The 14,363-nt window shown below is 40.8% G+C and overlaps 1 protein-coding gene across 7 annotated transcripts in view; it reads right to left on the bottom strand.

The window, feature by feature from the left end:
* Positions 1-1,827: 1,827 nt before the first annotated feature.
* The window catches only part of PLD1 (phospholipase D1), a 199,803-nt gene continuing 187,267 nt past the window's right edge, over positions 1,828-14,363 (bottom strand). For all 7 annotated transcript variants that reach the window (XM_025878880.2, XM_073897266.1, XM_073897257.1 and 4 more), the window contains 2 exons: positions 8,598-8,715; positions 1,828-6,985 (listed from right to left, as the gene is read on the bottom strand). In XM_025878880.2, coding sequence (XP_025734665.2) covers positions 6,761-6,985; positions 8,598-8,715 — 343 coding nt within the window. In that variant the 3' untranslated portion in view covers positions 1,828-6,760. The remainder of the gene's footprint in view (positions 6,986-8,597; positions 8,716-14,363) is intronic.

The raw sequence follows: 14,363 nt of genomic DNA, 5'->3' as shown, positions 1-14,363 counted from the left end.
GGTGACAGCATTTAAGGAGGTTTAGAGTCGAGGCTGCAGTCTTCCTGGGGCATAGGTTTGAAAGTTGTACAATGTCATTGCTGCCATGTTCTGTTGGCCAAAGCAAGTCATAAGCCCCGCCCTGGTTTAACAGTAGGGAATGGTGGGGACTGTGGGGACCTAGCCAGCACATACCTCATCTTAAAGGGACAGCTGTTCAGGTCCAACAGGAATCGATGCTATGTGTCCCATTGTTCCTAGACATTCTGATTTTGCACAAAAGTCCAAAACCTAAAACATCATGTGAAATCTTTCAATTTTTATATTTAGCGACTAATTCACAATGTTAAACACTATATGGTCCAAATAAATATGCTTGTGAGCCTTGAACTTATAACCTCTGCCTCAGATGATAGCAAGATTTCAAATAATCGAGACCATCATTCTCCAAATAAAAGTGGAAGCAAATTTAAGAAATCCACACTCTCTCTTTGGCCTGTGGGGCATCGGTCTTTCACTTTTGGTTTATTTCTGTAGTGTAGGAGACCCAACACTGTCAGCATAATAGGAATTTGGAGAAAACCACCTTTCATTTCCTCCCCTTAGACACCTCTCTCTGCCCTCCCTCCAGCTTAGAACCTCCACTTGGAAATTACTATTATTATTTTTATTTTGTTTTTTTCAATTGAAGTATAGTTGACATACAGTATCCTATTACTTTCTGATATACATCATAGAATTCCACATTTTTACATTATAAAATGATCCCCAAGATAGTCTAGTTACCACCTGGAAATCACTATCATTTTATTGACTTCTGGAAGTGGGAAAGAAGTCCAGACCATGGGTGTGGGTGTGGGGTGTGTTGTCCTCTCTATTCAAGATGGTCTGGCTCACTTTCAGAGAGTAGAGGAAAGGCATCTGCTATAGCTTGATAGAAACACCTACTGTGCGCATCTGCTTTTGTGCTTTTACCTATGTATCTCATTGGCATTCATGAGTGAGGCTTTATTACCACGTTTGAAGACCTCAGAGAGGATTATTTGCTGGCAGAGTCCCACTGCTGGCAAGTGGCAGGTGGAGATCTGGGGTGAGCTCTCTTGCATGCTGAAGCCCATGCTTTTCCCATTGGTATTTGATCAGTCCCATACCTGTACCTCATATACCTGGGGGTTGTATGTAAGCCCCTGGAGTCTTGAAGAGGTGGTAAAGGACAGTCTCAGGGCCATGACCATTCTGAAGTGTGAAGCTCTAGAGCTACTGAATGAGCTGAAACATGTAAAGAAGAGGTCCTGGCCAACAAAATCACTGATAATAGCTATTACTGTTATCGGTAGTAGTAATATGGTTGTTTCCCGGTTCCTACTCTGGTGTCCTCAAAGACTGACACTTACTCTATTTCACTCTCATCTTTGCTGTTTTCTCCAGCTTGGTAATTCCCACACTGGCACTCAAATGCCTATTTCAGGCACTTATTTTGAGAAGGGCAGTAACTTTGCACTCACAATTCACTAGAATGTGGGCAGCATGAAGGGCCCCCTGGTCTGACCTGTTCACTGATGCGCCCCAGCACCCCCCAATGGCCTTCTGAATATGTGCTTACTGGAAGCTGTCTCAGTTTTTTAAAAGAAATTTGCCGCCTCACTCTATCATCACACCTCACGGGGGACAGAGGTCTGGGAGTAGCAGAGGATGCTGAGACTCTGAGGCTGACCCTCCTGGGGGCCCACAACTGGGGTGTAGGGTGGGGTATCCACAGATACACAGTTCTGTCTCAAGGTCAGACATGCAGCACTCTGGCTTTCAAGACCCCGGTGCAGAATGAGGAATCTGGTTTTCAAATAAAGGGACGCTGCTGATTTCACGCTTTTAATTATTTAATTAATGAATATTTACATTTTAAAAAAGCAGTTAAGGAACCAGGCACAGAGAGCATTGATTGTGAGGCAGAGAATGGATACATGGATCATTTCCAATGCTTCACGGATGGAAAGTTCACAGGGAACTGAGTCTCCTGAGTTCACAGTTCTCATTCTGAATACAAACCCTTCAGCTATCCATCCTCATTTTTTTTTCTTTAACACTTTAGTTACAAACATTGTCAACCATGTATGCTTATGAGTGCTCAGCTGGGAGAAGCCTGCTTTAGCTGACAACATCTCTTCCAGAGCAAAAACCACGTGATTTTATTCCTGAAAGGACTCGACCTTGTTCTTAGAATAAATCCGTTGTAGAATGTTGGGCTCTGGGATAAGGAGACTTGAAAACCTTGTTAGGGAAGAGAACAGAACTCATCCAACTCTGTTTGGTTGAGGTACTCTGTCTGGACATTCTTTGCTTTCTCTAGAGGAAGGACCAGTAGGCTTTTCTTAAAAGATGGTGAATATTTTAGAATTTGCAGATCATTTGGTCACGAATGCATGTAAATGAATGGACATGGCTGTGTTTAAATAAAACTTTATTTACAAAAACAGGAGGCCCAGCCTTGGTGTGCCAAGTGCTGCAGTAGAGGTGAGGCTAGGAGTCTGAGTTCTGTCCAGAATATTAAAATATTCTGAACGGATGTTCATTGCCAGATATTTGTTTTATTGTGTCAGTGACGTGCTCCAACTGCAAAACTTCGGTATGAAGTTTTAGAGTGGTTTAGGAGACTATCAGCACCTTTGGCCCAGACTATTTTGTGTGAAGAATCCAAGTAGGTCTACATCAGGAGGGCATGATGTTCTATTTCTTTGTGTCAAGCAGAAGTAGGGTGACATTCACTTATGTGCATTTATTAAGAATAAATTGAACAATTATAGCAGCTTGGCAAAAGAGTAAGCAAGCCTGCATTTTGGATTGCCATCCCAGTCTCTGACTTTACAACTTCCAAATGATCAGCGTGACAAATTTTCATTTACCTTATGTTTGACTACGGTTTGTAAGTTAAAAATTTAAAATAGTATAAAGGAAAAATAACCTGTAAGAAATTAAGTCATAAGACATTCGGTTCCTTTAATGAACGCTTCCAGTCTCAAGTCAAAGTCAGCACTATCTCACATGTGAATTAGATGCCATTAGGGATCATTTTATAGTACCTGCCCACCCCCCTAAGAATAATGCGAATTCACTGACTTCTCGCCTGCAACTTTCTGAGAGCTGCTGCTGAATTCCTTTTCTAGTGCATTTCTAGATTCAAGAATTTCTCAAGGCCCATCCATTTTAAACCTCCAAACTGCCAGTAGTAATTGGCCTCAGAGGACCTTCCAGGGAAATAAAAATGTATTCCTGAGCACACTTAAAGTCCTTTAGCATTTGCTCATTTTATACAAGACAGAGTAGAGAGGGATGAGACATGAAGGATCCTCTTTGCCCCCGTTATAGAGGGTGACAGACCTCAGAAAACCCTCAAGTGCCATATCAGATCGGGGATGTTAACAAGACGATTACCTCTATTAAAAAATAATATTTTGTCAGTCACTTAAGAGGGTAAGTTAAACAGAAGATTTGTTGTAGAGGCCTCATTTTGGGGTTGTTGTTGTTTGTTTTTTGTTTGTTTTCAGAAACCCTTTCCTTGTCCTCTAAAATGGTTTACATAATCCGGAGGTGCTCTGTTTGGGGACCGAGGCTGAAGGAATAAGGGGTGAAGAGATGCAGGAGGAAGGGCAGGTTCTTCCTGAGTATACAAATCTGGTCTGCCCATAGGCTGGCATCTGCAGAAAGGCTTCTCCACCTGCTGTTTTCATCACTCGTGGTACATTACAATTTCCCAAGTTAGTACACAAGAGAGGAACTGCTCATGTTTTTGACTACCTAGAGATGAAGTTTTCTTCCAAAGGTGCTACTAAAAGAAAACTAGTATTTTGTTTTACCATATGCCTCTCAACTATCTAATGACAGCCTCTCCAAGCCTCTGTGTGATGCCTTAAGAGTTGAGAATTAAGAACATCCCAAGGGAGGGCGAGTCACCGAGTGGACACTTGATACAGAGCAAACGCCTGCACCAGATCTGCTATGTTGAGTACTGTCCAACGACTAAGCTTGGACAATCTGGATGGTTTGAGTGGCTATTCTACCTTCTACCATTTTGTATAATTACAGAATTCTTCCTTCTTGAAAATAAAAATGATTACAGAGATAATCAGATTATGGGGTACAGCATTTGGGGTCATTTCGGAAGATTGCAGTCGATTTAAAATGTGGGGCAGATTCATAACAGCTTTTCAAGGCTTTGAATCTTATGCATTTTCAAGTTGATACCAGATATTGCAATCTTAAAGATAAGTTATTTGAACTTCCATTATTAGGTGGTAGTGGTGTCAGAATGATGGCTAATTAGGCCATGCAGTACACCTCGTGTCCACACCCCATGTGACTTTTGCAGAAAGCCGCCCTACGGAAGCTGCTATTGCAGATAGGCAATTATTGCACAGAATCTTCCAGAAAATCCACCCAAGTAAAGCTGGTAGCCTCTCATCTTTGCAGAAGAATATCTTGCCTTTCAGAAGATGCAGTAGAAAGGACACTGGCCCCAGAAACCAACAGTAACATTTCTTGTCTGAGATTCTGTAAGTTTGGCATTTCATGAGCTCGCCCCTCCACCTCGTTTATTCACCCACCAAGCAGTTACTGAGCACCTCCACTGTGCCAGGCACTGTTCCAGGCTCAGAGGATATACTATGAACAAAACACAGCAAAGTTCCTGCCCCGTGGAGCTTACATTCAAGCAGGGGAGACAGATGAACCTTAAGTACATGATATCACGGTGTTCAAAACGGCTTAGAGGTATCCTGTCTGAAATCTGTTTACTGCCTCTCCTCACTTGTGGACAATGACCACGTCAAGGGAGAGGCCACGAATGAACCACAGCAATTTCACTGGTCCCGCCTCCACCATCTCTCAGCTGGGTGAACTCAAGTGAGTCCTTCAACCAACCTGGGCCTCAGTTTCTGAGGAGAGGCTGGATTAAGTGACTTGTTTTTTATGAGAAGGGGAGGACCTTTTAAGCTGTTCTTTTTCATGGTGTTAGGAGAGCATTTTGCACAAAATTAAAAGCCAGTGCATTGACTGTTCTACAGTTGAAAAACTATGTAAAAGTAAACCATAAGAAAGCCTTAGGTATTCCACGCCCACTCAACTCTCTAAATGCCAATCTAAACTTCAGAAATAGCAAATGTCTTACTTACAGCTGCTATAGAATGAAGTCACTACCATCTTCAGCCTTCCGAGAAATTCTTTATTCATAAAGCACAGTCCCACCTCATTTGTGAAATGTTCTCTAGCTGTGACATCCTCTCCTGAGTGTGACACTCTTTCCTACTCACCCAGATTATTGACTCTGTACTCCTGTTTAACCTCTTCCTGGCTCCATGAAAACAAGGATTGGGTCCTCGCTTTTTCTGAAGAACGACTCCAGTGAGATTCTGCCCCGATAATCCATACATGTGTGATCAATGCGCCTACAGCATGTTTTATGGGCACAGGCCTTTTGGGAACCCACATCAGCTCTTCAGGCTGTAAGAACAGTTCTGCTTAGTAACATTAGAGCTGGGGTGTACCAAAGGGACTACTACTATTCACAAAGGAAACATGGGTTTCCGGAACAATTCATAGACTGGGACAATGTGAATTAATGAAGATCCTAACCTCTTTGGAAGGCTGGTTTGGAATGTTAAGGCATATTTAATAATACAAGTTAAGTAGCAAGTATTTTGCAATCAATTCTTCTTAAAGAAGGTAACATAGCTGACAGCTGAATGTCAAATAAGGTCAGGCTTTTACTTATTAATTTGGTAGGAGTTATGAAGCCTCCAGTTCTCTTGAAAGACAAATTGCATTCACTGGTTTGATTTTCAAATGGAGAAACTCAAATTTCAATCAACCCAGCAGCTAAGGGTGATAGGAAATTTTCCAGGACTATAAAGAATCTTTTCTTGTCTGGATCAGATCCCCACGGCCACCTTGGAGGCTTCTGAAGGCTGCGTGCTCTCAGTTTTATCAGCTGCTGTGTAATGAAATATCTTACACGTGTTTTCAAATTTGATCAGGTGGGCCCTACCAAAAGACCGTATCTTGTCATTGCCTTTGGAGGCAAAGTAAAATCTCTGCCTCAATAACCAAATTTAATTCCTTCCTATTGCTCTGTGGTGTTAAGATCTATAGTGTTGACGTTATCAGAAGCACCCAACTTGGGCTGCTGTGTACATAACGTCCACCCTGTCCTTCCAGTCACTGGAAAGGGATAAGGACCACATCCACATCCTTGCTTGGGTGGACACTCCTACTGCAGGACCAGATGGGCAGGGGCATCTCGCTGCCACCCTGAAGCACCTGGGAGCAGCATCACAACATCTTCTAGGAATAAACAATGTCTCTAACCGTGTCTGTATGTACTACGAAGTGAGGGCAGGTCCGGCAGTCATCGGCTGCATTAATGAGGGTCAGAGAAAAATAAGGAGGGTCCGACAATTTCTGGCAACCTAGATCACAGGCACAGGTAAATTCTTGTTAGCAAAGGAAATGCATTTTGGTGTATACCATGGAATTTGTTGTTGAGCATATAGCTACCAATAAGAAGACAGTCCCTTTTTCACAAGGATAAGCAGGAGGAGTTAGAAAGCCCACCTGATGTTCAGTGCCCTTCTATCAGGACTGCAGCCCTGCCCAGCCAATCCAGAGGGTCCCTGGGATGGATCCCAGCACGCGTCAGGGCTGCCTGCAGCTGTGAGGATCTCCCTAAAGTCACTGTGTACAGTGTACTTTTCAAGGTGGGAGTCCTTGGAGCTGCAAACGAATATCACCCTTAAGTCCAAACCTCTGTGGGCACTATGGCTTCTTTGGTTCCAACGGAAGGCAGTAGGCTTTCTTCAGACAGGAAATAAAAGGGGAACTGCACTAAGAACCCACGGATCTTCTTCAGTTCTTCCTCAGCTCTAATGGGATCTTCCCTTGCTAAGATGGGCTTGGTTATAAAGTCTCTCAGTTGAGTTAAATTGTGTACTTCATCATTGGGAAGGCACCGGAACACCTGATTAAAACACAAATAGGAAGAAACTAGGTCATAAGTTTAAAAGAAAAGATACCTCCTTTACGGAAAATATGCATTCTGACAGACAAAATCTTTGCTAATTTTATGCCACAGCACAGACCCGATTGAAGAGTTGTTTCTCTTATTTGCTACCAGGAGATGACTAGATTTGCTTCCATCAAAAAAAAAAAAAAATCATAGATCCTTCTATCTGATCTACACGGGTCATCGACTTTAGGATAAAGTCAAGCTAGTGGTGTGGGAATTCCACTGATGTTAGTTAGTCCACATTCAGGTTAGGATTTTGGATTATAATTCCCCGAATTTCACTGGAGGTTCTGGTCTAAGAGGAAAATTGCAGATTATATTGCCTCTAACTTTTCATTTTCAAAAATGTTCATATCTGTACCTTTACTTAAAGGTATCAGTTGTACACTTATTTTGCTAATTGAAAATGAGCTCCCCATAGCAGAATACTTCCCTCCTAAATACGTCAGCATGTATTAAGAATACGGATGTGCCTATATAACCACGATAGCATTCTCACACCTCAGAAAATCACTTCCAAGTCATTTACGATAATGGTCCATATTCAGATTTATCCTATGTTCCCAAAATGTTTTTTATAGCTGCTATCCACCCTACCTCCAAGAGGATCCAAACAAGGCTGTGCACTTCATTACATTTTAAAAGCCTCCATGCATATGACCTATTTGGTCGTGGCCTTGAGTCCTCAGCATGAAATAAGGCTATGTCGACTGTCATGTTTCATTAGGAATGATGAATTCTCCAGCCTGGAAAGCACTCCAGCAGTCATGAAGAACACCAACACACTCTTACCCAATTTCTGATAGATGGTCAGCAGATCTCAGCTTGAAGATTTTCTTTGACAGAAAGCTGGCTACTTCATGAACTAACTTGTTCCCCTGTTGGACAACTCTTAACTCTGGTGCATTCTTTATCATAACCCATGGATAGAACTTACCAAAAGATACATTTGGCCTCCCTAACATATGGAGCTGGTTTTAAAACACCTTTCCAAAATTAGAGCTGCCCAATAAAGGACGTGTTTCATTATAATAAGTTCCATCATAAGGATGGATGCCATTTACTATGCTATGTGTTAAGTACATTTAAAAGACTATTCTTTATTATCATAACTACCCCAGTGAATATTCCTCCCAGTTTATAAGCGAAGAGAGGAGGGCTCACAAAGTCAAATCACTACATACAAGTTCTATCACCAGCAACTGGGTGAGCTGGGTTGAACCCAGCCAGGTCTGACTCATTTTTGGATCTCATCTGCCTCTTTTCTCTTTGTCACTAGACACTTCCAAAGGCTAGGTAACCACCTTCTAAGGATGGTTATGATGGGACCCCAGAGTCAGATGAGAGATCAGAATGCCACTAATGGCTCTTCTAAACCATAATCCATGTTACTTTTTGACTCTGTTTTTTAATGTCTACAAAGAGGTATTTTATTACAACTTGGAAAGGTACTGGTTTTTTACACTCATTAAGAATACTCTGTACCAATAATATGCAGTAATAATGATGTGCTTTTGTGATGTGATTCAATTAAAAAAGGTGGGGGGTGATATGCAAACCTCACCTTATCATAAATTGTAGCATTTCGAGCTGCCGTTGCAACCCACACCTCCTTGAAGAATTTGTCACACACTGGATCCTGAATGTTTTCACTTGGGTCAGAAAGATAGCCAAGGACAACCCTGAAATACAAGTACCCTCCAAAATGAATAACTGAGATAAAGAAGTTCGCAGCAGGCATTGTTTCTAATGATAATGTACTTCATTATGTTACCATTCATGTAACCCAACCACAGAAGTTTTTTTTTTTTAAGAAAATCAGAGGAAGCCATTAAAACTGTGTGTGTATAAAACCTCAGTTGCAAAACAAAACAAAACAAATCTAAGCTGTTATGTGTTTGAAAGTTTTGACTATTGGACAGACAGAAAGACCTGAATTTAGTTCCAAGAAAGTCCTGGCAATTTGGCCCAAGGGGGTGAGAACCTTGGAGGATGGGGTTACATTCAAACCATGGGCCAGGGGGCACCTGGGTGGCTCAGTCGGTTGGGCATCTGACTCTTGATTTTGGCTCAGGTCATGACCTCAGGGTCCTGGGATCAAGCCCTGTGTCACGCTCCATGCTCAGTGGAGAGTCCCCTTGGGGATTCTTTCTCGCCCTCTCCCTTTGCCTCTCCTTCTACTCTCTCTCTCAAATAAATCTTTAAACACACACACACACACACACAAAACCCATGGGGCCAGCAAATGTGCTAAGTCCTTTCCAAGAACTGTCTCAGTAAATCCTCAACAATCTTATAAAGAAGCAACTATTATTATTTCCAGTTTACAAATAAGGGAACTAAGGCACAGAGAGAGTATAAGTAACTTGTTCAAGGTCATCCAGCTGGTAAGCTGCAGATCTGGGACTCCAGACCATCTCACTCCCAAACCTGTGCTCTCAACCAGGATGAAATATCCCTTTCTCCTCCCTCTCCCCCTATTTCTCTCCCTTTCTCCCTCCCTCTTAACTTCCCTCCCTCCCTTCCTTCTCTTGGGCCAAGAACTATGTCAAACTCTAGGGTACAGAAATGAATACAAAAGACATGGAGCTTCCCTGGGTAATTAAATTTGATGGGTAAGATCAACAATGAATAAATAATCATCCTCAAAAAGAATGAAGTATTGTGATAAATACTGGGTGTGCTTTAAAAGTATGAGATGAGAGTAGTCAGGGAGCCTTCCCCCGCCCTTGCTGTTTGCCTGACCCCACCTACCATCTTTCAGCATTCAGTGCAAGGCTTCCCCTTGATTCGCTCCCCCTTCTCCCATCTCCCATTTTTCTGTCTCAGTCCTCAGAGACTTGAACATTGCCCCCCCTCTGTACTTCATATATGCTTTGTTTTATCAGAACACCTATAATACTTCACTCACTTTTTGTTTTTAACAGGCTTATGTCCCACATCTAGCAGGTTAATTCTTCAAGAGAACATGACCTGGCTACTCTCATATCCCCAGAGTGCCTGGCAAAAACGAAGCCACATACTAGATGTTGTCTGACATGATCATATACAAACAGCAGACTGGAAACAACAAGAAATTCTTAAGCAAAGCAAGGTAAGTTTTAGAGGTCATATTAGAAAACGATACAAACCCTTATACTTATAGAAGGCTTTGGAGTTAAAAAAAAAAACATTTCAACCTCAATCCTGTGAGGTACATGGTACACGATTCCCATTTTGCAGATGGGAAGCTAAAATTTGGAGACATACTACTAACAAAGTTAGATTTCAAACGGAGTCTAAAGCCCTTTCTCACATGCCTGATAGGTTCAAAGAAGATCAAAAAGGCTTATGTTACATTGAAGGCAGAAGTGAGGAAACTGGTCTTAGTAGGACTTTGGCTTTTATGCTAAGTGAAACTGGGACATATTGCAGACACTGGAGCAGACGAGTGGTAGGAGCTGACTTACACAGGAAAATACGGCGACTGTATTGAGAACAGCGTGTGCGGGGCAAGGGCTGTAACAGGGAGACCACTCAGGAGCTCCTGCAGTAATGTGAGTGAGAGATGATGGCTTGGGCAGTGGAGGGGAAGGTGGAGCCAACAGGCTGTACTGACAGAGTAGGTGCACCATGTGAGAACAAGTGAGGCATCAAGGATGACAATGGGGGTTTGGGCGTGAACAACTAGAACAATATGGGTGCCATTGGCTGACACGGGGAATTCTGTTGGTAGAGCCAGTTTGTGGGAGAAGACCAGAAATTCAGTGTTGAACCTGTTGAGACTTTCATTAAACATTCACAGGGTAATGCAAAGTAGGCAGCTGGAGAGATGAATCTGGAGTTGAGGAGAGGGGGCCTGGCTGGAGTATAAATTTGAGAATTGTCAATATATCTATATCTATATCTATATATACATAAAGCCATGGAACTTTTAACTGGTGTGAGGACTGAGTTTAGACAGAGAAGAGGACCCAGTGTGCCTCAGTGGGAAAGAAGAAGAGGAATAGCCATCGGAGCGTGGAGAAAAGCAAGGTGTCATATCCTGGAACCACACAGAGTTCGCCAAGGAGAACTGTGTCAAATTCAGATGAGAAGGGACCACTGGATTCAACAGTGTGGAGGTCCTTCTATTGTTACCCTCTCTGTATTTAAATAATTGTGGATTGATGTCATCATTCTTAATGGTTGTAAAATTTCCCATCATGTGAAATTTCTTTAACCAAGTATTATGACCTCTTGGATGGTTTCTAGTTTTTCATCATTCTGAACAATTTTACAATGAACATAATTTATTCATCATGAATACTTTGTGAATTTACAGGACTCTTTCACCAGGAAAAACTTTAGAGTTAAAATTTACTTCAGGAAAGGCTGTTCCAACACAGACACGTAACCGTGCCTGTTCTCCCCAGTCATCCCCAACATGATTAATTCCTGAAAAAGCTCAGCCATTTTTACAAAGATAAAAGGACATCTCATTTTAGTTTTAGTCTGCACTTTTCCCACTACCTAAAAATTCTTTAAAATGAACGGATTTGACACCATGGGCTCACTTAGGATTTTTTAGAGTTTTATAACCTGAAAATTTTATTTCCACTTCAAATAATGTCTCCTTCAGACTACAGAAGACTAACTTTTAAAACGGATTTAAGGATGGTGTTTGCACACAGATGCTGGCTGCTCATTAAGACCTAATGCAGGGGCACCTGGGTGGCTCAGTTGTTAAGCGTCTGCCTTCGGCTCAGGTCATGATCCCAGGGACCTGGGATGGAGCCCTGAATCGGGCTCTCTGCTTGGCGGGAAGCCTGCTTCTCCCTCTCCCACTGTCTCTCTGTCAAATAAATAAATAAAATCTTAAAAAAAAAAAAAGACCTAATGCAAAATCTGCTGCAAATCTGAAGGACCATGCAAGTTATGACAATACATCAATTAAAACATTGCCTTTGATGGGGATCAGGTCTAACCAGCTGAAAACTTAGCAAAAAGAACACTTCTGTAATTTTGTTTTTAATTTAAAAACAAGAGGTGACACAATGTGTCCACCAAATTATAAGTTAAGAGCTTGTTTGTAGAAAAAGTATTTAAATAAATCTACCACAGGTAATTTTTAGTAATAAATTACTTTCCCTGTCAGTTTTCTCATGTTAAAATGCAGAGTAAGATGAAATTCTCTGGATATTTTTTTGGGGACTAAGGTTAGGGAAAACTCATCTGATTTAATGTAGGTGTGTATAATGGGAATTATTTAACGGTTCATTGTTTATGCATCAGTGGAACAGGAGGAAAACTGCAGAAAATAGTTCCTGGTCTTTCCATTCCTCATGTCTGTTGCTTAATATGATTCTGAGCTCTACTTGGGTGAATAATGGTTTCTGTTGAGTGATGGTTACATCTGTACGGGTTGGATAATTTTGCAGGACTTAATGAACTGTTCGGCATATAGTTGCGACATTCAGTGCAGTACCCTGATGTTGACTCTGTTTAGAATTGATTTCACATTGAAATGTGTCTATTTCTATTCAAAAATAACCCAGATGGAAAATGGATTGAAGCTGCATTTTTTTTTAGTGAGAAAATGGCTGTATCCTAGGCCCCGATATTATCTCTGAGAACATTTCCTAATAAAATCAACATGAGGTTTTTTTGGCGCTTTTTAATATATTAGCTGTGTTTGCCATTGGGGCAAAGTGAAAAATGATTGTTTGCCAACAAATGCCTCTTTAAAACAGTCTGAAAATTGTCAGTAAAATAAAAGCACCTAAGAATATGCTTAGCCTGAAATGTATAAGATCAGCATAAAAAAGTTAAAATAAAACTCTAACGATTCCTGAAGAGCAACAGCCCCATTAATGAAAACCCTAGAGCTTTATTAAAGAAAAATTCAAAACGAATTTGAATAAATTGAAGCCTATACTTTGTTCCTCAAGAGGATGACTCAACATTATAAATGTTAATTCTTTTTATATTAATCTACAAATCTGTAATTTCAACAATACCAACCAAAAAAATGAAGAGAACATGAATAAATAATTCTAAAGTTCATGTGGAAGAGTGAATGTTTAAGAGTAGCCAAGATTATTCTGCCAAAGAATATTGATTTGGGAAGTGGGGTGGCAAGAAGCAGTATTAAAGCACACAGCCACAATGATTAAAGCGGTGTCACACTGGGATGCAAGTAAGCAGATTATAATAGCACCTGATGGAGAGACTAGAGATGAGTAAGGATATATAGCAACGCGGTGTATCGTAAGAAGGCACTGCATGTTAGGCAAAGAGTATGCACATCATTCAGTTCTGGATCAACTGGTAGGCTGCGTGGGGGAGGGGGAATGTTAGAGTCCCTATCTCATTTCTTACATTAAAATAAATTGCAGATGTTAAATGTAAAAAGCAGTATCAAATAAGTACTAGAAGAAAATACAGTATTTGATCTTGGGTTGGGTAAACTGTACTAGGCATGCAAGAAAAGGAGGCAAAAAACCTGGATAGATTTGATTAATAAGATTTTGAATTGCCCCCAAATACTCTAAATATGATTCAAAGGCAACTGACAAATCAGATTTGGAACCAGTGTGACAAAAGAATTAGCCTCGTAGATACTTAAATTACTTCTAAATCATTCAAAGAAAGGGAAACATTCCAACAAAATGGACAAAAGACATGAATAGGCCAGGTAATTTCTAAAAGAACAATTACAAGAACAATATGGCTAACGAACACATTTTTTTGAACCCTCAAAAATACAAATTAATGAAATTCCACTTGAAATCCAACAAATTGGCAAAGATTAAATAAAATAATAGAACTCAGTGTTGGTAAAGACAGGAGGAATAAGCCCCTGAGAGCATTACTAGCAAGACAGCAAGAAGTCAGAGGGTAAAGGAAGCAGCACACTTCCTTGGATTAGAAATTCCATAGTCAGGATTTAGCTAAGGAAACAAGAAGGGAAATAAGATGCTATCTACAAATATATCAACTTATTTATTTTAAAGATTTTATTTTTAAGTAATCTCCACAGCCAACATGGGGCTTGAACTCTCAACCCCAAGATCAAGAGTCCGCTCCACCAGCTGAGCCAGCCAGGCATCCCTACATCTACTTTTTTATATCCATGAAAAACCTGACTATCAGTGAGGTATTAGTTAAAGGAGTCACAGCATACTCACATGATGTAATACAATGCAGCCATTAAACGTTATAGAAGAATACTTAATGACACAAAACTATGTAACGTTATTTAAATAATAAAGAACTTCCTAGGACTGCAAGCTCCTAATTATGTTTTAAAAAAGAAATACAGTATAGTAATATATATGTACTGAACAAAGGGGAATGATAGCAAATGTTA

This window comes from Callorhinus ursinus, unplaced genomic scaffold (assembly GCF_003265705.2).
Source record: "Callorhinus ursinus isolate GAN/ISIS: 27379988/994484 unplaced genomic scaffold, GSC_fseal_2.0 scaffold1, whole genome shotgun sequence".
In the NCBI taxonomy this organism is placed as follows: Eukaryota; Metazoa; Chordata; class Mammalia; order Carnivora; family Otariidae; genus Callorhinus; species Callorhinus ursinus.
The sequence above is the reverse complement of the archived record's forward strand: the minus strand, read 5'-3'. Positions and strand labels throughout refer to the sequence as shown.